The 27,215-nt window shown below is 43.9% G+C and overlaps 1 protein-coding gene across 4 annotated transcripts in view; it reads left to right on the top strand.

Annotated features, from left to right (window-relative positions):
- Nucleotides 1-2,191: 2,191 nt before the first annotated feature.
- The window catches only part of LOC118359187 (F-BAR domain only protein 1-like), a 45,177-nt gene continuing 20,153 nt past the window's right edge, over nucleotides 2,192-27,215 (top strand). For 3 of the 4 annotated variants that reach the window (XM_052480475.1, XM_052480476.1, XM_052480473.1), the window contains exons 1-2: nucleotides 2,192-2,357; nucleotides 17,934-17,984. In XM_052480475.1, the coding sequence (XP_052336435.1) occupies nucleotides 17,958-17,984 (27 nt within the window). In that variant the 5' untranslated portion in view covers nucleotides 2,192-2,357; nucleotides 17,934-17,957. Of the gene's footprint in view, nucleotides 2,358-2,414; nucleotides 2,552-17,933; nucleotides 17,985-27,215 lie in introns of those variants that run through there. The other variant, XM_052480474.1, reaches the window with a different exon arrangement.

The following is a 27,215-nucleotide window of genomic DNA, read 5'->3' as shown; positions in this document are numbered from 1 at the left end:
TGGTCCTTTTGTGGCAGGGCTGAGATGCAGCGGGAATGTTTTTTGGGGATTCAGTTAATTTGCATGGCAAAGAGGGACTTTGCAATTCATCTGATTACTCCATAACATTTTTTAGTATATGCAAATTGCCATCATACAAACTGAGGCAGCAGACTTTGAAAATTAATATTTGTGTCATTCTCAAAACTTTTGGCCACGGCTGTGCAAGGGAGAAGCTGAAGGGGAGCAGTTCAGTCAAAGGCAGAGAGAGATACTGTAGGTCAGGGACAAGGAGGAGTTGGATTTTGATAGCAACAGGTGGCTTTTGAAGATGTTTTCTCACATTTCCTTAATTTGCTAGATTGGATTATTTGACTAAAACCATTAAATGGATTTTCAAGTCAAAGATTCTGGGATGAAAGTCATGAAAGTGAACATAGTTCAAAGGATTCCTATCAGCACACACTGTGCAATAAATTAAATTAATTTTCTTTCATTTTCTTTCATTTGGATTGGATTTTGTAGAGGAGCCAGCCGACAATGTTCCTCAGATTGTCCTAAAAAAAAGGTTTGTGCATTATCACTTAATTTATTTCTGTTTATTGTCATCATAATTTAAAGTTCCCATAAAAATAACACCAAAATCAACCTCGCCTTGTGAGTTTGACGGCTGTGGGAAAGTCTTCTCCTCTCGGCAGTACCTCAGTGTCCAGCAGCATAGCTGAAGATGACCGCTCACTATCTACTTATTACAGTCATCGCAAGGTAAAATACACTAAACATTCTCTCTTATCGCACCTTTTGTTCAACATCATATGAAGTACTCCCTGTAGGGCCCTGTGTTTCTTCAGTCACATGGTCAAGACGAACTCTGGCTTTTGTCTTGAGAGCAGAGGGACATCTGTGAGTTCTGTGCCCAGGTGTTCCACACCAATAGTCGCTTTCTCATCCACTGCCGCAGAGACAAGCCTGTTCAGTGAGTGTTCTCTGTCATAGCAACAGCACTCAAGGACTATTTTTCAGTTTCTTTTATGCTGAAAGTATACTCTAAACTTGTTTGATATATGTGTTGTGGTCCTTATGAGTGTCCCTCTGTCTATCCCTTTGCCTCACCCCTCTTCCTCTCTCCCTCTCTACCAGGTGTGAGGTGTGTGGCTCCACCTGCTGTCAGAAGGCCTCACTTCAACTGGCACATGAAAAAGGACAACATTGACGACAGCTACCAGTTCCCCTGCAAGGTCTGTGGCTGGTACTTGGAGAAGAGTTACAACCTGACCGCTCACCATCGCAAGGTCTGTGGCCGGTACTTGGAGAAGAGTTACAACCGCAAAAGCCACCCTAACCCTGACTAGACCTTGAGCTTAACCATCACACTGAATCACCCCTCACTGCTACCCCAGACCATGTCCCAGCACAGCAGTGACACCACAGCCAACTGCTTTATCCTTGGAGTGACATGAAACAACGAGGCTGTATTCTTCTCCACATTTACACCTGTAGAGATGTGCGGCATGTCAGGGTCCCTTTATTGACTGTAAATAATGGTCCTTTGGTCTTTTGTGACCCAATTGGCCAGCAGGTCAGTTTCTCTATGCAGTCCATGGACAATGTTCATACTGAAGACAAGCAGTCTCTTTCATTATTATATGTGTTTTGGTAAAGACTTGTTTTATTTTTATTGAAATAGGCAGCCTAGGAACAGTGGATTAACTGCCTTGTTCAGAAGAACAGATTTTCACCTTGTCAGGTCAGGGATTTGATCTTGCAACCTTTTGGTCCAACACTCTAACCACTAGGCTACCTACTGCCCCAGGAAGACTATCTTTGGGTTTTGCATTTGTATAAATCTTTTACTATGCAGCTTTATTGATGAGGAAAGTATGTCGAATGGAGGGGGAAAATAAAAAGTTTGTTACATTTTGTTATATGACCATGCACCACCTTGAAAGACAAATGACATTACACATTTTATCTATGAGAAAATTTGAATAAATTATTATACCCCTTTAATCTGGCTTTCAATACGTCCGTTTTATTGATGGAAGCCCACGTTGGCCAACACAGCCGCGTACTAACAGGTGGGCGTTTGTTCAGAATAATATTTTTTCATCCAATTGGCGCATAGAAAATCTCGAAGACCCGCCTCCAAATGGTTGCTATGCCTACAACATCGCGCTCTAGGCTTGATTGACAAGTATGTCAACCAATAGGGACAGATGGGTGGGAATTTGCGCGCACACTGAAAACTGCCTAGAGATATTGTACCTCTGCCTACTATCAAATCACTTTGGGCATTATACAACTATGGTTGGATTTGGACAGGTGAATGACTGAAGATGGAACATGTACTATAAAGATTTTCCTGAAAAAATATACAGGTAATGAACTATTATTTCGACTGGGTCCTATAAAATAGCCTGCTTTGTAACTAGCGCGGGGAACTGCATAATGCCTTGCAGTCTTCAGCAGCATGAGAGAAGACAATGTAGAATTCAAGCCTGCACGCTATCAGTAGCAGACAACTGACAACGTTTTTGACCTATGCTTGCTGCCAACCTTTAACTGGATATTGGTAATGTTATATCATTAAATGATCAGAAATATAGATTAAGGTTTACTTGTTATATATTTGCTAAGTAGACCGTTTGACGGCTAATTATGGAAAACTACTCAGTTAGGGTTAAGTGCCATGCTCAAGGGCACATCGACAGATTTCGGTGACTGGCTCAACGCTCTTAACCGCTAGGCTAGGCTACCTGCCGCCCTATCAAATGTATTATATTTAAAGGTAGCGAAATTACTGCTTTGACAATGTTTATTTTGATAATGAGAAACTTGTTTGATGATATTGCTGGTTGGAAGAACTAAAAGTCACCTCTGACTGTCACTGTTTTGGTGTTTTTCAGGGGGGGGGGTTTTAACATTTTTAACATTTTTTTACTGTGTGTGTGTGTGTGTGTGCGAGAGAGAGAATATCCCTTATATCCATCTTGGTAGAATCATATCCTCCTGGGATAGTACAAGATGTCAACAGCAATCAATGACCTCAGAGAGACTTATCTAATGACCATGTTGATAAAAGGTCTAGAAAGTTACTGTGACTTAAACTGTTCCAGAAATAGCCTGGTTTTCTATTTAGCAGGGGAATACCCCGTGTAACATTTTTTTTGTTTTAAATAATGATGATAGTGGAAGTAAAATTCCACATTGACACCTGTTCTCCAGTTGTTTTAACCTTCTCAAATTAAAATGCATAATGCCATTAGCTTTTATTCTAAAGCTGGTTTGAAACCACCTAGGCTTATATGAAAATGCTGTAGGAGAGGTTGATGAATGCACACTTGATGTTTTTTTATTCAGATTGAAATCTACATGGTTTTCTAAACAGAGAACAGACACCTTCATAGAGACGTTTCTTGATCGGTGTTGACAAAGTAATAGAAGTACTGATATTGAGAGGGGAAGAAAACCCTCCCTTATGTCTCGATCAAGTGAAACCCTCTTCTCTGCTAGTTGTGAGTGGTGAGAGAGCGTAGTGATTCATGGATGGATGGATGTGTGGGTGGGACTGGGAATGAAGAGATGCGAGGTGGAGGAGTTTCAATAAGATTAAGAAATATGTACCAACTTCATGGCCTCTTGCCAGTTGACTTCATGAGTAGTTGAGTATTTAGTTATGTATTCCGCAAAGCATTTTATCTTTCAAAAAATAATGTTGCATTCTGAAATCTTAACCTACCTTTTTGTCTCATCTCTATTAACATTGTGTAGAGGCAGATATTCACCTGATAATCATAGTGGGAAATATGGGTGGATTGAGGTCCAGTTTCTAATCAGGTACCTATTGAAGCCAGCTCAACATCCCTTAACTCAGAACCTCTGCATCTGAAATCATAACCATCCACTTGCTCTGGAGGGGTGAGCTGAGGTTGTGTGGTGCCGGCTGCTGCTGGTCCCAGTAGGTAGGCCCTTACTGCTGGAGATCACACTGAGCTTAAAAGTGGAGGCTTTGACCCCCGCCATTCCTGTTGATCTGGGGCCAGGCAGGCACCTAGCAGCCTCTCTCTACCCGCTGCCATCATCAGGTCCCTGCTAGCTCTTCTCCCAGAACAGAGACACATCTGAAGCATGCCACAATTACAGCACATTCTTCACCGTCAGACACCATCCACATCACTCAGCCTTGCCTCGGCCCCTAAAAGGCTGCGATGTGGGGAGCAGCAAGGAGGGAGAGAAGAAAGGCAAGGCCAGGGGGAATAAGAGTCCTACTTTGCATTTAGATTAGAATTGACTGTCCTGCTCTGTATTTTTTCTGTTGATTAGCCTAAAGCCTGATCAGAGCCTTCCTGCAGAGCTGGCCACCTCAGCCTGCGAGGAAAATACCATATCAATATAGCGGGCTAACTCCGCTCTGCAATCTGAGCACTCAATTCAATCATTTTATGGCACTGGGCAAAAGAAGCATATCACTTGATCCTTAACTAGAATCCTTAATTGCTACATACATTTTAGAACTTATAAATTAATCATATATACCCATTCATTCTTTAAGAATATAATCTATTAAATTAACTTAGTTCAACTGTCGTACCCCATCAGAACCCCAAAATGTAAGCTTGTTTTATGCCACGTAAATGTAAACAAACACGGTATAGTCTCGAAACATGGTGAAAATACATTTTATCAGTCCTTAGTATTTGGTATTTTATTAGGATCCCCATTAGCTGTTGCAATAGCAGCAGCTACTCTTTCTGGGGTCCATAGCTTTGTCTATGAATTTGAGAGTGGTTACATTTCTCCATCTCCTATCTTTTTAGTGAAATGGGGAGAATACTTTGTTTCAATTAAGGATTCTAGCTTTAAGGATTTTCAGTCCTCATGATTTAGCTGGCTCCCTCTGCCCTCACAGCTGGCCCATACAGTATAGTATGGTGCTACTGTTGGTGGTGGTGGTGAATTAATTATGGAGATCCCCTGCCTGTAATGTAAGCTACAGAGCTGCTGGCCGTGGACTCCCTGGATCTTGCCAAGCAGGGCAGAGCTGGAAGGCAGTGCCGGTGGCCATGCTACTAAGCATAGGGTCTCTAGCAGATGGATCTCTCTGGCCACAAGTATCCACCGTGGGGCTGGCTGCAGGAACAGACCTCACTCTGTAGGGTTACGGGTTCACTTCAAGCTGTGCTAAGTGGACCAGTGATAAGTGGAGCTCAATAATAGAATTTCTCAGGTCGAAATGTATCACAGGTTGTTGACATGGTGACTGACTATTGTGACGTCAGATCTATTTTGTGGAATTCCAAATAACAGGGGATGTTGCTGTGCAGTAGGAAAGGAGGAGATGTCTGATGTTGTTCAGCACCTTGTGTTACTATTCATGTTTCTAATCTGGGCCACTCAAAAGCACATGGTGACCCAAAAGAGAACCATGCTGAAGGAGATGAGATGGAGCCTCTTATTGTTTTTCTGGTCTCTGTTTTGTCATCTCAATTAGCAGCTGGACTAAGGTAAGAATACATTTCCACATTTATTTGTATGATGTTTTGTTATGCCATAATGCCATGCCAGTGCTCACCATGCTGTCATGCTCTGCTCAATGCTGCTGGGTCTGTGCTGGAAGTGATGCTTGGCAGGCAGGCTCCTTGTCATAGACTGCACCGTATGCTACAGGGAAAACAACCCATTAAGCTCCAAACAATGGGGTGCATGGAGGAGAGCATACTCAGGTTCTGCCTGATTATTCTTCTGCTGCCTGGGTAGAGGAGGGAGAGAACATTTGACACAAGCAGAGGTTTGTTCATATGTACAGTTTGATGGTGTTGACATCCAAATTGATGCAGCAACAGCATATTACATCAAGCCAGTGAATAGGGAAATCAATGATTGCATGTAGGCTACGTTTTATTGCAATTCTGATGAACATGGGCCTTTGTGCTGAGACGGTTCTGATTAACATAGGCTTTGCTGAGAGTGCCAGCCTGGCTTCATTAGGGAATGCATCGGTGACGTCCCCACAGTGAAGGTTCACTTCTTTCCAAATCAATCTAGATTAACACTGAGGTTGGCACTAAACTAAAGGACCGGGCTACTACACACAGGGCTAACCCAGACAACCCGTAGGCAGGGGCCCCATCTAAATCAACGGTGCTGCAGTGGAGCGGATTGGGGGCTTCAAGTTCCTCTGTGTCTAAATTACGAAAGACTTGAAATGGTACACACACAAGTGCACAGTCATGAAGAAGGTGCATCCTCCCCTCAGGAGGTTGAAAAGGTTTGGTATGAGCCCTCCAAATCCTCAAAGTTCTACAGCTGCACCATTGAGACCATCTTGACTGGCTGCATCACTGCTTGGTATAGCAACAGCACCGCCCTCGACCGCATGGCGTTACAGAGGGTGGTGCGGACAGCCCAGTACATCACTGGGGCTGAGCCCCCTGCCATCCAGGACATTTCATATCAGGCTGTTTTGAAAGAAGGCCTGGGCAATTGTTACACTCCAGCCACCCAAGCCATAGACTGTCGTCTCTACTTCCGCATGGCAAGCGATACTGACATCAGTCACTGGTTTCATCAATAAGTGCATTGATGACGTTGTCCCTACAGTGACCGTACGTACATACCCCAACCAGAAGCCATGGATTACAGGTAACATCCGCACTGATCTAAAGGGTAGAGCTGCCGCTTTCAAGGAGCGGGACTCTAACCCTGAAGCGTATAAGAAATCCTGCTATGCCCTCCGACGAACCATCAAACAGGCAAAGTGTCAATACAGGGCTAAGATTTGAATCGTAGTACACCGGCTGTGGCAGGGTTTGCAAACTGTTAGACTACAAAGGGAAGCACAGCCGTGAGTTGCCCAGTGACGCAAGCCTACCAGACTAGCTAAATTACTTCTATGCTCGCTTCAAGGCAAGTAACACTGAAGCATGCATGAGAGCATCAGCTGTTCCGGGCGACTGTGATCACTCTCTCTGTGATCACTCTCCGTAGCCAATGTGAGTAAGACCTTGTGAATATTGACCTGTTTAAAAGGCCACAGGGCCAGACGGATTACCAGGACGTGTACTCTGAGCATGCGCTTACCTCATCACTAAGCTAAGGACCTTGGGACTAATCATCTCCCTCTGCGACTGGATCCTGGACTTCCTGACGGGCCGCCCCCAGGTGGCAAGGGTAGGTAACAACACATCCGCCACGCTGATCCTCAACACTGGGGCCCCTCAGGTGCGTGCTCAGTCCCCTCCTGTACTCCCTGTTCACTCACACCCAGACAGTCGTGAAGAGGGCACGACAAAGCCCATTTCCCCTGAGGAGACTGAAAAGACTTGTCATGGTTCTACAGCTGCACCATCAAGAGCATCCTGACTGGTTGCATCACTGCCTGGTATGGCAACTGCTCGGCCTCTGACCGCAAGGCACTACAGAAGGTAGTGCGAAAGGCCCAGTGCATAACTGGGGTCAAGCTTTCTGCCATCCAGGACCTCTATACCAGATGGTGTCAGAGGAAGAACCTAAACATTGACAGACTCCAGCCACACTAGTCATAGATTGTTCTCTCTGCTGCCGCACGGCAAGCTGTACCAGAGCGCCCCCCTTAAGCTGCTCTACTCCCTGTTTATTATCTATGCATAGTTACTTTAACTCTACCTACATGTCCATATTACCTCGACTAACCGGTGCCCCCGCACATTGACTCTGTACCGGTACCCTCTGTATATAGCCTCACTATTGTTATTTTACTTCTGCTGTTTTAATTATTTGTTACTTTTCTATTTTTTGACTTCACGCTTATTTTTCTTAACTGCATTGTTGGTTAACCTCTTAGGGGCCACTTTTTATTTTTTGAAAAAATAACGTTCCCAAAGTAAACGGCCTAATTCTCAGGACCAGATGCTAGAATATGCATATAATTGACAGCTTAGGATAGAAAACACTCTAAAGTTTCCAAAACTGTAAAAATATTGTCTGTGAGTATAACAGAACTGATATTGCAGGCGAAAGCCTGAGAAAAATCCAATCAGGAAGTGACTCATATTTTGAAACCGTTGTGTTCCTATGCATTCCGATAGGGCATTAAAAGGGATATCAACCAGATTCCTTTTTCTACGTGTGTTTACAGTCTTTAGAAGTAGCTTCACGCCTTTATGTTGAAGAATGAGCGTAAAGGACCACATTGCATAAGTGGCGAGCTAAGAGCTCTCGGAGTGATTATTGCGTAAAAGACAGAGGTAGCCATTTTTCCTCTCGGTCCTACTGAAAAGCCAATTGTCCCGGTTGATATATTATCGAATAGATATTTGAGAAACACCTCGAGGGTTGATTATAAAAAACGTTTGCCATTATTCTGTCGATATTATGGATATAATTTGGATTTTTTTTTCGGCGTTGTCGTGACTGCTATTTCCGGTGGATTTCTCAACACAAGGTGACAAACAAACAAAGGTATTTTGGGTATAAAAATAATCTTTATGGAACAAAAGGAACATTTACTGTCTAACTGGGAGTCTCGTCAGTGAAAACAACATCCAAAGATCATCAAAGGTAAACAATTCATTTGATTGCTTTTCTGATTTTTGTGACCAAACTTCCTGCTGCTAGCTGGACATAATGCTATGCTATCGATAAACCTACACAAACGCTTGTCTTGCTTTGGCTGTAAAGCATAATTTCAAAATCTGAGACGACAGGGTGATTAACAAAAGGCTAAGCTGTGTTTCGTTATATTTCACTTGTGATTTCATGAATATGAATATTTTCTAGTAAGATTATTTGGTCGTTGCGCTATGCTAATTAGTGTAGTTGATGGTAGTTCCAAGAGGTTAAGGGCTTGTAAGTAAACATTTCATTAAGGTCTATCTATACCTGTTGTATTCGGCGCATGTGACAAATTAAAAATGTGATTTGGTGCATCAAGTCTGACACCAACAGGCTCCTGAACAGCTTCTATCCCCAAGCCATGAGACTGCTAAATAGCTAAAGGAATGGCTACACAGACTGAGTGGACCCTGGTATTACGTTTTTGTTGATTTTTGCACTGTATATGCACACTTGCAGGACTCCACACACGCACACATATTTATACGGACTCTATGCACACACACTCACATACAAACATCATATGCACTACTGCTACTTTGTTTATCATATCCTAATACCTAGTCACCTTACCCCTGTGCATATCTACCTCTGTCACGCCAGTATCCCTGCACATTGTAAGTATGTTATTGGAACTGACCCTGTGTAACGGCTGTCTTCCTCTGGCAAGGAGGAGTAGTAAGGATCGGAGGACCAATGTGCAGCGTGGTACGTGTTCATGTTCTTTATTAAAACCTGCGAACACTGAAACAAAACAATAAACGACACATGAAATAACCAACCGAAACAGTTCCGTGTGGAACACACAGACACAGAAAATAAACACCCTCCAAACACAAGTGGGAAAAGGCTACCTAAGTATGATTCTCAATCGGAGACAACTGACGACACCTGCCTCTGAGAACCATACCAGGCCAAACGCAAAACACAACATAGAAAACGGAACATAGATAAACCCACCCAACTCACGCCCTGACCAAACTAAAACAAAGACAAAACAAAGACATAACAAAGGAACTAAGGTCAGAACGTGACACCCTGTGTGTAGCTTCTTACTTTCTTGTGTTCTTATTTTTATTTCTTGTGTTATTGTTCTACCGTATGTTATTTTTACGACTATGTTGATATTGATTACTGCATTGTTTGGTTTAGAGCTGGCAAGAAAGGCATTTCACTGTACTTGTGCATGTGACATTAAAACTTCTCAAACTTGATAATGGTCTGTCCCTATCACATTGAATGAATCAACAGGACCAAGTAGGTCCATATTACAGCCAGCTCCATGTGGTCAGATGTGCCAGTCACATTTGGGTCCTGGCTCTGGAAGCATCGTCATTGGCAGGGAGGGTAGTGGGTACTGCAAAATGGGTCTTAACAGGGGAATTCTCTCCTCCTGTCCCTGCCAAATCAGGTTTGATGAAGGACAGAGCAACAGACTCTGCAGTGCAGTAGCTACTCTCCCTGTCGCTGTCCTTGGAAAGTGCCTACAGCTGCGACAGTTTGGCAAGACGTATCATAGATGTGTTACACCTGAGATTGTGGATTTAGCTATAGGTCACTGCTTTTAGAGCTCCACTCCTATATCAGTCTGCCATTTAGTGTCGGAGAGTGTTGATTGGTGGTAGCGCACTTCTCATTTGTCTCCCATTTGTCTTGTTCCCCTCTTCTCAGTTTGTTCTGTCTTAAAGCCTTAGGCCTGTCTGTTCTTTTACATGTCACGTTTCACTATCCACCCACCCTTTCTGTTCCTCTCCTCTCCAACCTCACTGCCTCTGCCAGTGACAGATGGGACTGTTAATAGCCTAGCAGACCGTATTCACTCGATTCTTGGCCGAGTCAATACTTTGACCCATTTTCTCTCCAAGATGGAGGAGGCGGATATCTGGGGTTGTCAGTGAAGGTGGGAGTTGGTCAATCCCCCCCCCCAGCCTCATGCCTTAACAGAGATGAGCTGAAGAAGGGTGGTGTGGGGATATAAAGACCAGGCAGGGAGCCTCTGCTGAACTGTCAACCCAGAGAGAAGCATCTGCCAGTAGCCCCACTTCAATTCCCTCCACCACGGGGAAGAGAGAGTGAGGCTCAATATGGGTGTAGAGATGCCATTTATTTGTGGCCAAAACAAGAATGGGGACAGTTTATCGGGGGGGATTGGAAGGGTCTTTTTTTGTTAAACCCTCATTTTTTTCTGGTAGTCCATCTGGTTCTTGTCAGTAGTTGTTTGTTGGCTCTTTCTATGGCATTAGACTGCAGCCTGGGCTCGAGGTGCTGATGTCGCCTTCTCCACTGCTGCGTGCTGCTGATAGCATAACGTTGCCCTGTCTGTGGTCTTAGACTAGTGGTGGCTCAGTCTGTCTGACTCTCACAATCAGCAGGGGAAAGGGCAGGAGCCCAGCTCAGTCCAGGGTGGAGGCAGCGTAACGTGTTACTGTTTCAAACTCACTAAGCTGGTGAGACAGAAAGGAACTAGGCCTACTGGCCATAATGTGCTATTTGAATGATTCCTTGTCAGTCCACCCACCTCTGAGCTGTGTAACATGGAGAAGGCTGTTCTCTCTCTGTCTCTCTCTGTCTCTCTCTGTCTCTCTCTGTCTCTCTCTTTCTCTCTCCTTCTCTCTCTCTGTCTGTCTCTGTCTCTCTCTGTCTCTCTCTGTCTCTGTCTGTCTCTCTCTGTCTCTCTCTGTCTCTCTCTGTCTCTCTCTGTCTCTCTCTGTCTCTCTCCTCTCTGTCTCTCTCTTCTCTCTCTCTGTCTCTCTCTGTCTCTCTCTTCTCTGTCTCTGTCTGTCTCTGTCTGTCTCTGTCTGTCTCTGTCTGTCTCTGTCTGTCTCTGTCTGTCTCTGTCTGTCTCTGTCTCTCTCTGTCTGTGTGTGTGTGTGTGTGTGTGTGTGTGTGTGTGTGACTCAGTGAGTCAGCTTGTACCAAATGGTTCCACCACAGTACCTTCATCAGCCCACCATGCTCAGCTCCTGTGGAATATTAATTACCAGAGGAATCCCAATACTGAACACTGTTCTAATCTTTGTTTACCTCTGGTCCAGGTAAAAGGGGATAAATACAATGTTGCCGGCCAAATTGACCAGGAGTAAAAGAAACTACTGTAGGCAGGCTATTAGCATGTTCACCCACTACAATGTGAGCTGGAGGCAGTATGCGTTTTGAAAACATACTTAATTGTTTGAAACCTAAATGTTTTATTTCATATTATGTATTGCCTTCCATGAAAATCCGACCATAGAAACAAGGAGGCAATTATTTTATAAAGACTAAATAGGAGGCGCCTGAGTTTCAAGTTTGGGGAAGCATGCAATTTATCCTAACATTTCTAACGATCTGCATGCCAGTTGTATAAACTGCCTCAATTTTGCTGGACCCCAGGAAGAGTAATGGGGACATATAATAAATACAAATACACTGCATTCGGAAAGTATTCAGACCCATTGACTTTTTCAACATGTTATCTTACAGCCTTATTCTAAAATGGATTAAATAGTTTATTTTCTTCATCAATCTACACACAATACCCCATAATAAATATTCAGACCCTTTACTCAGTACTTTGAAGAGCTTTTGGCAGCAATTACAGCCTCGAGTCTTGGGTATGACACTACAAGCTTGGCACACCTGTATTTGTGGAGTTTCTCCCATTCTGCAGATCCTCTCAAGTGCAGCGATGCTCCCCATCCAACCTGAGAAACTATTTTCAGGTCTCTCCAGAGATGTTCCTTTGGGTTCAAGTCCGGGCTCTGACTGGGCCACTCAACGACATTCAAAGCCACTTCTGGCTGTGCGCTTAGGGTCGTTGTTCTGTTGGAAGGGGAACCTTCGCCCCAGTCAGAGGTCCTGTGTGCTCTAGAGCAGGTTTTCATCAAGGATCTATCTGTACTTTGCTTCGTTCATGCTTTAATCCTGACGAGTCTCCCAGTCCCTGCTGCTGAAAAACATCCCCACAGCATGACACTGCCACCACCATGCTTCACCGTAGGGATGGTGCCAGGTTTCCTCCAGACATGACGCTTGGCATTCGGGACAAAGAGTTCAATCTTGGTTTCATCAGACCAGAGAATCTTGCTTCTCATAGTCTGTGAGTCCTTTAGGTGCCTTTTGGCAAACTCCAAGCAGGCTGTCATACCTTCTACTGAGGAGTGGCTTCCGTCTGGCCACTCTACTAGAGGTCGACCGTTTATGATTTTTCAACACCGATACCAATTAATCGGCTGATATTTTTTTTTATTGTTAACATTTGTTTTTATTTGTAATAATGACAAATTACAACAATACTGAATGGACACTTATTTTAACTTAATATAATACATCAATAAAATCAATTTAGCCTCAAGTAAATAATGAAACATGTTCAATTTGGTTTAAATAATGTAAAAACAAAGTGTTGGAGAAGGAAGTAAAAGTGCAATATGTGCTATGTAAGAAAGCTAACGTTTAAGTTCCTTGCTCAGAACATGAGAACATATGAAAGCTGGTGGTTCCTTTTAACATGAGTCTTCAATATTCCCAGGTAAGAAGTTTTAGGTTGTAGTTATTATATAACTATTTCCCTCTATACCATTTATATTTCATTAACCTTTGACTATTGGATGTTCTTATAGGCACTTTAGCATTGCCGGTGTAACAGTATAGCTTCCCTCCCTCTCCTCGCTCCTCCCTGGGCTCGAACTAGCAACACAACGACAACAGCCACCATCAAAGCAGCGTTACCCATGCAGAGCAAGGGGAACAACTACTGGAAGGCTCAGAGCGAGTGACGTTTGAAACGCTATTACCGCGTGCTAACTAGCTAGCCATTTCACTTCGGTTACACCAGACCTATCTCGAGAGTTGATAGGCTTGAAGTCATAAACAGTGCCATGCTTGACGCACAACGAAGAGCTGCTGGCAAAACGCACGAAAGTGCTGTTTGAATGAATGTTTACGCGCCTGCTTCTGCCTACCACCGCTCAGTCAGATACGTAGATACTTGTATGCTTGTATGCGCAGTCAGATTATATGCAACGCAGGACACGCTAGATAATATCTAGTAATATCATCAACCATGTGTAGTTAACTAGTGATTATGGTTGTTTTTTATAAGATACGTTTAATGCTAGCTAGCAACTTATCTTGGCTTACTGCATTCGCGTAAAAGCGAATCTCCTTGTGGAGTGCAACGAGAGAGAGGCAGGTCGTTATTGCGTTGGACTAGTTAACTGTAAGGTTGCAAGATTGCCAAGAAGCTGAAGATCTCGAACCAATGCTGTGTACTACTCTCTTCACAGAACAGCGCAAACAGGCTCTAACCAGAATAGAAAGAGGAGTGGGAGGCCCCGGTGCACAACTGAGTAAGAGGACAAGTACATTAGAGTGTCTAGGTTGAGAAACAGACGCCTCACAAGTCCTCAACTGTCAACTTCATTAAATAGTACCCGCAAAACACCAGTCTCAACAGTGAAGAGGCAACTTTGGGATGCTGACATTCTAGGCAGAGTTGCAAAGAAAAAGCCATATCTCAGACTGGCCAATAAAATGAAAAGATTTAAGATGGGCAAAAGAACACAGACACTGGACACAGGAACTCTGCCTAAAAGGCCAGCATTCCGGAGCCGCCTCTTCACTGTTGACGTTGAGACTTTTTTTGCGGGTACTATTTAATGAAGCTGCCAGTTGAGGTCTTGTGAGGCGTCTTTCTCAAACTAATGTACTTGTCCTCTTGCTCAGTTTTGCACCAGGGCCTCCCAGTCTTTCTATTCTGGATGGATTAGCTTTTCAACTTGGATTAGCGTACACAACGTGCCATTGGAACACAGGAGTAGTGGTTGCTGATAATTAGCCTATGTAGATGTTCCATAAAAAATGTGCAGTTTCCAGCTACATTAGTCATTTACAACATTAACAATGTCTACACTGTATTTCTGATCAATTTTATTTTCATGGACAAAATTTTTAGATTTTATTAAAAAAAACAAGGAAATGAATAAGTGAACCCAAACTTTTGAAGTGTAGTGTACATAAAGCCGAAGAATCAATATATTTTCTGTCTTTACTTAAGCTTTAACTAGTGATGTACAACATTGTATCAAATAAATCAACTGGATCCAGGAAAGCGGTCTCTAGCGAACTTGCAACGACAGCTGTTGTTGCGCTGGGGAAAGCTTCTTTTTAATGACATTTCCACTGGATATATGGGATAGAAATAACAATAACATTATTAAGTTGGTAAGCATGCTATATACAGGGTCAGTTCCAGTACCATATTTATAACTTCTATGCTTACTCAGACGTGCACCCTCCCTCAACATCAGGACATAGGAACCAAACCCATGCTCGTTGCTCACATGGAGCACTCCAAACAAAAGACCATGAAAAAAGTTGTACTTGATGGTTATGAAATAAACCAAAACTTGTTTCTTACAAGTAACGTTTCCACTTCGAGAATCAGAATGGTATTGACTGTAGGCTTAATTTTAGTAGGCTAAAACAATGCATTGATGTAATCAGAGGATGGGGATTAACGGTACATTTACTACTGGTAACATATGTAATTTATAAAAAGAAACAAACAGCAAACTTTTCACATAATTAATCAATGAATTGACAGGAGACGGCGGAGTTCATTCTGGAGAGCTGAGTGCATCATTCTGGAGAGAGATGAACGCATAAGCTTGTTGTCTCAACATTAAAATTCTACTCAAGATGCATATTTGAGATGCTTTTCACTGACAGCCGCATGAAAGACTCCCTTTAATGCCATTTCTCTCCTGTTCTATTGATTTTCATATCAACCTTCTATCGTTGTCCAGAAGCCGAAGGCCGTTATATTAACAACCCATCCTAGTTTCACCGTCTTTGTAAGTTTCTAATGGAGATTTTCATCTCTGTCATATACAGCTCGCATCTGGTGCAGTGTTTAGAATGGTGTTTTCTCGCGAATTGCATTTTGGCAAATGTTTGACAATGCCGTTTTATTGACTGCTTTATTACAGGAGTTGCATGGCGTGTTAAAATGAATGACCATAATGTTTGTGGTTTCTGTCATTCTGAGGACCTGGGGTGGATGTCGTAGTGGGACGCCCAATGCACATGGGGCTGGTAAATGTAAAATCTTCTCGGTTAGGTTGTCCGGCGACACAGTTTCCTAACAGATATCCTCCTCTGGTCGCTCTCAAAGCCACTTTTTCTTTTCTAGAACATCCAATTTTGTTGTTTTTCTAAGTCCACAATAATGCTTAAACCATAACAGGAGACTACTTTTGAGGTCTGGGGAAAAATGTCAGAAATGTTCATTTGTGAGTGTAGTTTAATTCAAGTGTACTTGCACCTAGCACTGTCTGATTAGTGTGTTTCTGTAGCACACATTTGCAAACAAATACCCACTGGATTGATGCAGGTAATCATATCATTCTGGTAGGCATATGCTACTTTGTAGCTAGTTAACATTTAATTGAGTAGGTTTTTGAGAAAGCCTTTCCATCTACCAGAGACTGTTATAGCCTGTCAAACCTGGATGTTTTACTTCATATTATGAGACCTGTCTTAACTTGCTTCTAAGAAGCCAAGCCAAAATCTGACCATGGAAAAATTTATTTAACACTCCTGTTCTATTGGTTTTCAAGTCCACTTTATTTCATATCCTTTGATATTTTTTTTTTAGCCCTTTTTCTCCCCAGTTTCGTGATATCCAATTGGTAGTTACAGTCTTGTCCCATCACTGCAACTCCCGTACGAACTCGGGAGAGGTGAAGGTCGAGAGCCGTGAGTCCTCCACAACCCAATCAAGCCGCACTGCTTCTTGACACACTGCTCGCTTAACCCGGAAGACAGCCTCACCAATGTGCCGGAGGAAACACAGTACACCTGGCGACAGTGTCAGCGTGAGTTGCGACACGCTGACACGTTAAATAAAACCAATATATTCCTGTGTATAGCCTCCACTACACCACTGATGATTCTAGCCCCACACCAATCTCTCCTCTCAACAACTGTGTGTGAAGCCTGGCACGTTCTGCTTATCACTCACCACCACCTGCCAGTGATCCAGCTACACAGCCAAACAGATCCCTCTGTCTAACTTATTCCACTTCTCCTCTATCAGTGTTGTAGAGCAGAGTGGGTACTTTGTAGCTGGCTGCTGTATCTCACTCTTAGCCGTAAGCCATGCTGCCACACGAGAACCCTCCAGGGTCCCCATGCTGAGTTAATTAATTGTGTGTGTGCCCCTGTCCAGCAGCAGGTTGTCCTGCCTGAGCTAGGGTCAGCCACTGTGCCAGCAGAGAGAAAGCCCTGCCGTCAGCACAATGTAACACATCCAGGCAGGGACCATACCTTACCCTCTCCTCGCAGCAAAATAACAGGGAACCTACAGCCTTCCCTGGAGAAACGCTGCGCCTGCAGAGTCACACACACTTTTTCCACTCATTCATCTTTGCTATGTGCTTGGAAGGCTACTATTGTTCATGATGAGCAGATAGCTAGGTGCTAATTGAGCAGGAATGAAATCCCCCACAGTGGAAGGCAGTGTGGATGGGTGGAGAAACGCTATAGGGGGTCAGGGGGTGTATGTTCAGCTGTTGCTATGTTTCCTCCTGCCTCCAGTCAATTGAAATCTGCTCTGCCAGAACAGAAGCTCATGGTCACGAATCTCACTTCATAGTCAAAAAGAGACCATGGTTCTTGTTGAGTCACTGTGTTGTAGAGGCTCTTTGTGTGTGTGTGTCCTCACCTTAGTAGACCCTCTGCTGTCAATCGCTTCAGGCCCAGTCTGGGAGGTGACTCTGGGGAGGGGGTTGAATTGGAGGTATGGCTATTGCCTCAGCTCTTTACTGCACACATGGCCAGAATGAGTGAGCACACCGGAGAGATCTTTATTCATCTTGATCGGGCACAGTCTCCTTGGTGGCTGTGTCAGATCAGTCTTATCTCCCTCCCCTGTGTCAGCCTCCATCTCTTTTCAAGTGAACTGTTAAACAAACCCTGGGGCTGTCCCCTCAGGACACTCTGGCCTTCATTAAACTAAAGGTATCTATTGTCTACTTGCTTACACCAGCTTGTTTTTAATAAGACCGCCTCAGAAGTTTCCACTTTATTCTTTGTACAGTAAAGTGTCACTGTGTCTGTTTTGGGGCCTGAGAGGTGGCTTTTCATGTAGCCCAATACATTGTTACAGTACCTGTACAAAGGGAGATTCAGCCCACAGCAAGAGCAAGAGATCCATAGCAATTCAGCACAGTGAAAACAACAATCCATTTGTAGAGGTGTCTCATTATTGGTGTGAATGTTGGTTCAGTGCCACTGGCTGACTCTGGACACTGATAGGGGAGAGCAGGGGGATAGTTTCTGTTTCTGTAACAATGTTTTCTTCTCTCACTTTATTGCAGATCCCTATAAAACTCTGAGTGAAGATGGCATTCTTTAAAAACAACTTCTGGGTGAGTATTTGATGTACCATTATGTTCTATAAGGATCATTGGCAGCTCAACATGGACAGGTGACAACTGACAGTCAGATTGCATTATGACGATTTGTTTTGGGGGCCATTGTACATGAACACTCTAGACCCTTTTACTGCTCATTTCTATGCAGATTGCAGAAGCTAGTAAAAACCCAAACACTCACAGACTGTATGTGACACTGACAGTAGAAATCATGGGCCTATCCTTCAGATAATGCTGTACAACTCTTCTGTAGATGAAGGACACCAATGCATGTAGGTTGACTGGCCAATTCTGTCCGTTCCCTGATTCACACATGAGTCATGATGCCTTACTTTCAGAGTTAATATTCTGTGAATGATACTGAACCACCACCATACAGCACATCATGTTGCATTCTACCAATCTGTCTCCTGAGTTATCTATCTGAATCAGAGAGCGGAGGCTGACTAGTCTCCTTGGTGATGGTGGGAGTAGGGGCACAGGGTTCATTCCTGACACACAGATGAACACAGATCACATCTTTACAATGCCTGGAAAAGGAACCAACATGAACTACATCAATATGTTCTAACAGTCCTATAACCTGTGCAATAACGGCACATAATACGCATGACAGCAATGTAACCCTGACTGTAGCCTGATAGGAGAGACTGGAAAAGACATTAGTCAGCTGCTCCTAGGGGGACTATGCCTGTGTACTGCTCTCTCTGCACACCTGGCTGAGCTATTTCAGGTGTGTCCTAGTTCTAGTACACGACCACTGCCCCCTCACCGTGAAAGGGGAAGGATATTTTGGGAAGGACGCTGTGGCAAAAAGTAAAAGTAACAATTGAGTCAAAGAAGAACCTATATCAGCCATCCATTTGATTTAAATTCAAGGAAATTAGATTTCTATCCTTTATGGAATTTAAAGGTTTTTATAGGTCACAACATTTTGAGACTCTAAAGTTGTTTGTATTGTTTCGTTGTTGAGGGATATCTGATTAGGAAAGTATGTGCTTGTTTGTCTATGTACATGAAGCCTCTCTATGTGGTGGATCCCCTCTGTCCTCATTTTGTGGAGTTGTTGTGTTACTGACTGTGACAGAGGCAGCTTTGAGTGTGTTGTTGTGAGGAGCAGAGTGTGCCGGATTGTCTGCTCTGCCTGCCTGCTGGCTGACCGGCAGCAAGTCATGTGATCCTGGCTGCCTTTGTGTGGCTGCAGGCAGCAGGGCCTCCATGCCTATGGAGGGGTGCGGAGACCTCCATTGTGTGGAACAAAGGTTGGTCAAAGGTGCTTCCCTCCAACTCAAACCAGGAGGGATGCAACTCTCTGATAGTCGAACACCATTCTGTGTCTACAGGCGGCACTGTGTGACTTCCATATTTTCCATCTACATAATGATGTTGGCTTCTCTTCCTAGTCTTAATTAGTCAACAGAGGGAAGGATGAGGAATTGCCATCTGTTATGATTAGGTGCATTCTTAATGAAGTCCTCACTCCAAGTCCTTGGGAGTAGAATGACTCCTTCCTTTCAGATGAAAGAAGGGTGAGTACAGTTTGGGTGTAATGCTCCGTTCAGTGTTTTCATCCCAACCATTGGCGACCCGTCATTCAGGGCACCTGTTTTGAGCCCCACCTGTTTGGCATTAATACATGTCACATATCAGTTTGCAAACAATGTAAAAAACAACATTTGAGTTCATAAAGCCGTGTACAAACATGGTCTCTTTGCTTTCTTGAGTAAGTCAGCTCCGAAATGCAGGTGTTTCAGCCCAGCTCAGTGCTTTCTGTGGTGGAGGGGCAGCCAGAGGAAAATACAGAGCGTAGGGGTTAGGAATCTTCTCTAGTTGCGCTGTGATTGGCTCAGTGTTCTGTCACTCATGGGAACACTACATCACTGCAAAATCTACAGGGAGAGTTTGTAAGTTCAAGCCCCTTGGGTGCTGCCATAGATTTACATTAGAAGTGCCCATCCAAGAAAGCTCCAGGTCATTGGCCACAGATAAAATTATGTCAAATCACATATCTACCGTAGCTTTGATTGGACTGATCATGTCAACATCATACTTTCAAAATCGTAGCTTTCCTCGAGACAAGCAGTCATGAATCACATATGAAGAGAAATTGTAGACAATCTACATTAGCATAAAATTACACAACAAGTTGGAAATTGTCAGTGGTTTGGAATGAAGAGAAATTGACTGGGGAAAAATAGATAGAACAAACAAGTCGGGAACTCGGCCTCTTTCTAGAGTGCTCATCGCATGATTCAATTGTTTTTTTTCCCAGACATAAACACCACCTTCCTGTTTGAGCACAGCACAGTCCACAAATGTTGCTGCATAAATGAAATATGCCAGGGAGATATGTATAGAAAGTAAACTAATGAGTGGTTTGGAATCTGTGGCTAACTGCAAGTGTCTGTTGGGGGGAGCCTATAGCATGTTTTAGACAATATTTGATGATGATGACATTTCTAAGAGCTTTTATCATCTGCTTATATGCCCCCTTATTTATCCTACGGTTCTGACTTGGTGAACAGGGAGAATACTGTAAAAACGGCCCATGTTTGGAATTCTGTCGCTGTACATTTCAAAAGTGCTGAACAAATCATTATATTGACGATGTCCGCCTTCGCTCTCTCATTGTCTTAATCGATATTACAGATTGCCTGTTATCTGATCATCGTTCCCTTATGCCATAGTTTGTATATCTCAATTGTCAGTAGAAACCACATTTTGTTTAAGCAAGTCAGCCATTTTAGCTATGTTTTTTTTTTTTAAAGGCAGTAAATGAGGCTGAATGAACTGTTCCGTTGCCGGACAAGGCTCCACTGATGGCCACGTGTGCCAACTCTGCTGTTGGGATAACTTTATGTAGGCCCAACAGTTTGGCCACTGTTTTATTTATTGTTTGTGTTGTGTAATTGCTTTGCTGGCATGCATTAAAAAAATGCATGCCATCTTGCCCCACCAAGATTTACATGCTAAAATCGCCACTGATCCCAATATAGATATGTTAATGCCCCTGATATCCAATTCCCCTTTGAAATTGCTGAATGGGTGCTCTCGCATTGCACACCATGAATCCTTTAATTTCTCCTTTTTACCCGAAGAACGGTCCATTCAGTCCGTTTCTCCAGAGTCTAGACCCACTAATGCACTACCATTAGGAATTCTAGCAGGACTTTGAGTTGGATGAATCATTCATGTCTTTTTATATAGTTCTCTGCTAGGCCTCATCAAGGCACACTGTCTGTCTGTTCCAGGAAATGGGCCCTGCTCTCCTAGGTGAATTATACCCAACCAATCATTAATCAGCCGAATGAACCCAGTGTTGCCTCTGCTCTTCCCTTGTCAATTTGTGCCTGGCTGTGTCTCTGGGACTCACTGGGCTCTAAGGTCCGGTGCGGACGAATGTAAACCCAGTGGCTGAGACGGGTGGGCAGGAATGTTACCAGTGGACCCACTCTCTCTCGATCTCTCTCTCTCGATCTCTCTCTCGATCTCTCTCTCTCGATCTCTCGATCTCTCTCTCTCTCTCTCTCTCTCTCTCTCTCTCTCTCTCTCGATCTCTCGATCTCTCGATCTCTCGATCTCTCGATCTCTCTCTCTCGATCTCTCTCTCTCTCTCTCTCGATCTCTCTCTCTCGATCTCTCTCTCTCGATCTCTCTCGATCTCTCTCTCTCTCGATCTCTCTCTCTCGATCTCTCTCTCTCTCGATCTCTCTCTCGATCTCTCTCGATCTCTCTCTCTCGATCTCTCTCTCTCGATCTCTCTCTCGATCTCGATCTCTCGATCTCTCTCTCTCGATCTCTCGATCTCTCTCTCTCGATCTCTCTCTCGATCTCTCTCTCTCTCTCGATCTCTCTCTCTCTCGATCTCTCTCTCTCTCTCTCGATCTCTCTCTCTCTCTCTCTCTCTCTCTCTCTCGATCTCTCTCTCTCTCTCTCTCTCTCTCTCTCTCGATCTCTCGAGATCTCTCGAGATCTCTCTCTCTCTCGAGATCTCTCTCTCGAGATCTCTCTCTCTCGAGATCTCGATCTCTCGATCTCTCTCTCGATCTCTCTCGATCTCTCTCTCTCTCGATCTCTCTCGATCTCTCTCGATCTCTCTCGATCTCTCTCGAGATCTCTCGAGATCTCTCGATCTCTCGATCTCTCGATCTCGATCTCTCTCTCTCTCGAGATCTCTCTGGAACTGTTCTTTGCTCTGCTAAATTCGATGAATGGCAGTAGGATAGTGGATTACTGTACTGCTACAGAGACATTTCAGGGAATTTGCCTTCTGGTTCCTGAGGCCAGATGCAAGTGTTCTGGTGATGGTAATAGAAGCATGAGCGTGGACTGCGGTGTGTGTGCATTGTGCTCAGTCTCTGTCATGGGTTAGTCCTAAACTCGGTCTCACGTGTACCGCTGGGCTCCATTCCCTCACCTGCGGCCCAATGGGGCACTGAAGCCATTAATCAGTGTGGCAATGGACAGGGATCGGTGCTGTGATCTGATCTCAGCATAAAGTGATGTCCAGAGTAGTTCTACACAGGGATACTGCTGGTCTCTCCCAGGCGCTATGGACCAGGTATCAACTAGTGTAGGTGATTGGTTGTTTTGGGGACTCAGTGAGGCAGTCCTTTAGATGCGGAAGTGGTGTGCTGAGATACTAGGGGTGCTGCTGACACTCTTCCGTGAGATTGACCGTAAGCACAAAAAACGTAAAAAGGGCTTTATAAATACATTTGATTGATTTGAAATGTCCTTCACTAGCCAGGCCTGATGGAGTTGTTGATCAATGGATTGGAAGGCAGGGTTGTTTATTCTGCTGACCAGTGAGGGAGGGACAGACGTTACTGTGTGCCAGGTTTCACATGTGCCCCCCTCCACGCATCACAGCACAAGAATGTCCTCAGACACCGGATCCCCTCAGTAAGACACTGCTACTCGCTGCTACTCTGGCCACAGAACCTGCTGCCCATAGTGCAGCGCTACACTGGTGTTCAACCACAACTCTTGTAACTGGCCAAGGAGGTAACCACACTTACCTAATTAAGCCGGACACGCTCTAGCAGGGGGATCCAGACACGGCTTCTTTATTTAACCACACCAGTTCCCAATGAGGCCTGCCTTCCAGCACACCGTTTAAAGGAGCATCCCAGGCCTCGTTTGTACAGTAATTATTTTTGTTCATGCCTGAGGGGGAAAGCCAGGGATACTTCTAATTTGAATGAAGTGAGAGTCGTTAGCTGGCCGCGCTGCACAGTACAAAGATGAAATGGGGCAGCAAGTCTTGATTGGCTAACTGCAGTGGGCAGGGAGGGCGGGAGAGCGAGAGAGAGAGGGGAGGCTGCTGGATGTGGGAGCACCGCTCGCTGGGTGAGAGTTTAGGGTGTTCTGGAAGGAGTGAGTGAGCAGAACCCCTCCCCCAACCCAAACCTCCCAAGGGGCACCCTGCTCCTCAGGAGAAACAGATGGGTCCGGTGATGTGTTAAACAACGACTGTAGCTAATACCTCTGTAAAACATGAACCTGGGCATTACCTGACTGGACTGACAGACGATGCTGCTCTGTGTTGCATGGAGTACTAATGAATCTCAGCCATGGTGAGAAAGTTGTCTGGGTGCCTCCACACAGGCCCTCTGTCGCTCCTCTCGTCTCCCACAGATCACATTGTCATTGTAATGAGCTCTCTCTCGCATGAGCAAAACTTTCTTAGGGGAGCTGCATAAATCAGACTGAAAAATAACTGTCAATGACTGCTGGTCATGGTGTGGAATATGAAACGGGTCTGTGTGATGAATGATCTCAGATGGAACATGATGGGTTTAGCTATAATTCATCATTCTAGTCATGGATTTAACTCTTAGGACATCTTTGGATTATACATTTATTTTATGGTGCGATACTGACACACCTCGAAACATACATACACAAACAAACACGTCTGTCACATTAATGAAAGAGCTGTCATACTTCTCACCCACTGTGTCTGTTACCTGAGGAACATGCCACTTCGATACAGCTACGACTTTGTCGTACCAGGGTGGGAGAATTAACAGCTGGTTAGGAGAATTAGGTGAAGGTTAGAAAAAGGGTTAGGGTTAGCGAAAATGCTCCCCTAACCTGCTTCAAAAAGTCACTTATAATTGTGTTTTTAGGGAGTCATGATTTTAGTCAGTCGTTATTTCTCCTTTCAGGAAACACAACGGCATTATAGGAGTTGTTCATAAAGCCGAGACACCACGTTAAATGTACCTCTTGTTTTCATTAGCTGATCAAATAATGTTCATACTAATTTCTAGAGCACAAATGTGTCCATAATTATCAGCTTCGATTGAGACCAGAAATGGGAATTAGGCCTGACTCTTTAGATTAGGCTATTGTGTTTTTGTGAAATAAGCCTTTATTGTCTAGCTGACTAAGGCCTTGGTGTGTCTTTAGCTCCTTTCACAGAGAAGTTATTTGGCAGTTGGACTGACTTGAACAGTAGTAGCTTTATGTTTGGGGTTCCTTTTCTGAAAAGCACCTGTCACTCGTCCTTACATTCACTGCATGGATGACTGCTTGGGACCTGGCGATTGAATATCATTGTTGCTTTGTTTTCAACTTTAATTTGGCTATTTGCTAATATGTTTTAATGATCACCAATGCCTTATATGATAATACTGTAGGCTATGTTTTAGATTGTGTGTGGCATTCACACTGGGGATACAGCACCTAGTCAGAGAGGTTAGCATAGTGAAGGGAACTATATACCTGCTTTGTGTTTAGGGCTGAGCAGGGCAGGTCACCTTCCTCTGGGTGCAGATGGGAGAGAGGGATGGACAAAGACTATGGCATAATTTCACTTCCATAGAGAAGGAAAGGTATTGGAGAATCACATGTGAATTAAAATCTCTGCATTAAATAGTGTACTGCATGCAGTGGTGGAAAAAGTACCCGATACCTTAATAGAAGGTTACTCAAGTAACAGTAAAATACTACTTGAGTAAAAGTCTAAAAGTATTTGGTTGTAAATATACTTTGGTATTAAAAGTAAATGTAATTGCTAAAATATACTTAAGTATCAAAAGTAAGTATAAGTATAAAGTATAAATAATTTCAAATTCCTTATATTAAGCAAAGCAGACGGCACCATTTAATTTAAATTTACGGACAGCCAAAGACAGACTCCAACACTCAGACAATTTACAAAAGATGCATTTGTGTTTAGTGAGTCTGGCAGATCAGAGGCAGTAGGGATGGCCAGGTGTTCTCTTAATAAGTACATAAATTGGATCATTTTCCTGTCCTGCTAAGCATTTCACATGTCGTGAGTACTTTTGGGTAAAAAGTACCTTATTTTCTGTTGGAACATAGTGAGGTAAAAGTTGTCAAAAATATGAGTAGTAAAAGTACAGATACTTTAAAGTACTACTTTTTTGGGGGGTATTTTTACTTAAGTACTTTACACCACTGACTGCATGTCTGTAGTTAACTAATCAAATGGGTTTGAACCAGGGATGAAAGTAATGTAATTTCTTCCTGGTACGGGACCTCTCTGTATTACATATAGAATCCCTATTAATTCAATAGGATCTCTGTGGGCCTAGTCATAAAGATTTGAAATGTAACTTTAAAAAAATGTTTTCCTTTAATTCTGGCATCAACTAGTCATGATGTTTACATCTGATTTCTAAAACAATCACTTCAAAGGGCTCCTTTAGGAGGTTACCCGGGCACGTTCATCCACTCACAACACATCTCCTAAACAGTGCTGAACGGAAACAAAACACCAACAAGTGTAATGACATTTGGCGATTGTCATTAGGACAGAATTGAAGTGTCCATTGCTGTCCGCACGCGTCTCTGTCGCCCACACTTCTCTGCCTCGGCAAAATGTCAGTGTTCTCGTCAAACCACATCACATTTTGGAGTTATACCACCTGTTTTCACGCCTCTGACATGCGGTAATGATAAATACTAGTGTAACAGCCCACCGTTTTCTTGACATTTTGTATTAATTATTGTCATAGACTCATATTTTACCGGTAGCGTGTACCTCCACTATTTATTTTGCTGGGACGGCGTACCAGACCATACCGCCTTACTTTTAACCCTGGATTTGAATCCATATCCTTTGACCCCTACTGAGGCCATCAGCCCATCACCACTCTCCTGCCTGAGTAGACCGACGTCTCAAAGCAACGATTGTGTTTGTCTGTGTGTGTCTGTAACTGTGGTGTTGTGGTGTCTGTAACTGTGGTGTCTGTAACTGGTGTCTGTAACTGTGGTGTCTGTAACTGTGGTGCTGTGGTGTCTGTAACTGTGGTGTCTGTAACTGTGGTGCTGTGGTGTCTGTAACTGTGGTGTCTGTAACTGTGGTGTCTGTAACTGGTGTTGTGTTCTGTAACTGGTGTTGTGGTGTCTGTAACTGGTGTTGTGGTGTCTGTCTAACTGGTGTCTGTCTGTAACTGTGGTGTCTGACTGTGGTGTTGTGGTGTCTGTAACTGTGGTGTTGTGGTGTCTGTAACTGTGGTGTCTGTAACTGTGGTGTCTGTAACTGGTGTTGTGGTGTCTGTAACTGGTGTTGTGGTGTCTGTAACTGTGGTGTCTGTCTAACTGTGGTGTCTGACTGTGGTGGTGTCTGTAGCTGTGGTGTCTGTAACTGTGGTGTTGTGGTGTCTGTAACTGTGGTGTTGTGGTGTCTGTAACTGTGGTGTTGTGGTGTCTGTAACTGTGGTGTCTGTAACTGTGGTGTCTGTAACTGTGGTGTGTGTGGTGTCTGTAACTGTGAACTGTGGTGTTGTGGTGTCTGTAACTGTGGTGTCTGTAACTGGTGTTGTGGTGTCTGTAACTGTGGTGTTGTGGTGTCTAACTGTGGTGTCTGTAACTGTGGTGCTGTGGTGTCTGTAACTGTGGTGTCTGTAACTGTGGTGTTGTGGTGTCTAACTGTGGTGTCTGTAACTGTGGTGTTGTGGTGTCTGTAGTTGTGGTGTCTGTGACTGTGGTGTCTGTGTTGTGGTGTCTGTAACTGTGGTGTCTGTAACTGTGGTGTTGTGGTGTCTGTAACTGTGGTGTCTGTAACTGTGGTGTTGTGGTGTCTGTAACTGGTGTTGTGGTGTCTGTCTGTAACTGTGGTGTCTGTCTGTGACTGTGGTGTTGTGGTGTCTGTGACTGTGGTGTTGTGGTGTCTGTAGTTGTGGTGTTGTGGTGTCAACTGTGGTGTCTGTAACTGTGGTGTGGTGGTGTCTGTAACTGGTGTGGTGG

This window comes from Oncorhynchus keta, chromosome 26, assembly GCF_023373465.1.
Source record: "Oncorhynchus keta strain PuntledgeMale-10-30-2019 chromosome 26, Oket_V2, whole genome shotgun sequence".
In the NCBI taxonomy this organism is placed as follows: Eukaryota; Metazoa; Chordata; class Actinopteri; order Salmoniformes; family Salmonidae; genus Oncorhynchus; species Oncorhynchus keta.
The sequence above is the reverse complement of the archived record's forward strand: the minus strand, read 5'-3'. Positions and strand labels throughout refer to the sequence as shown.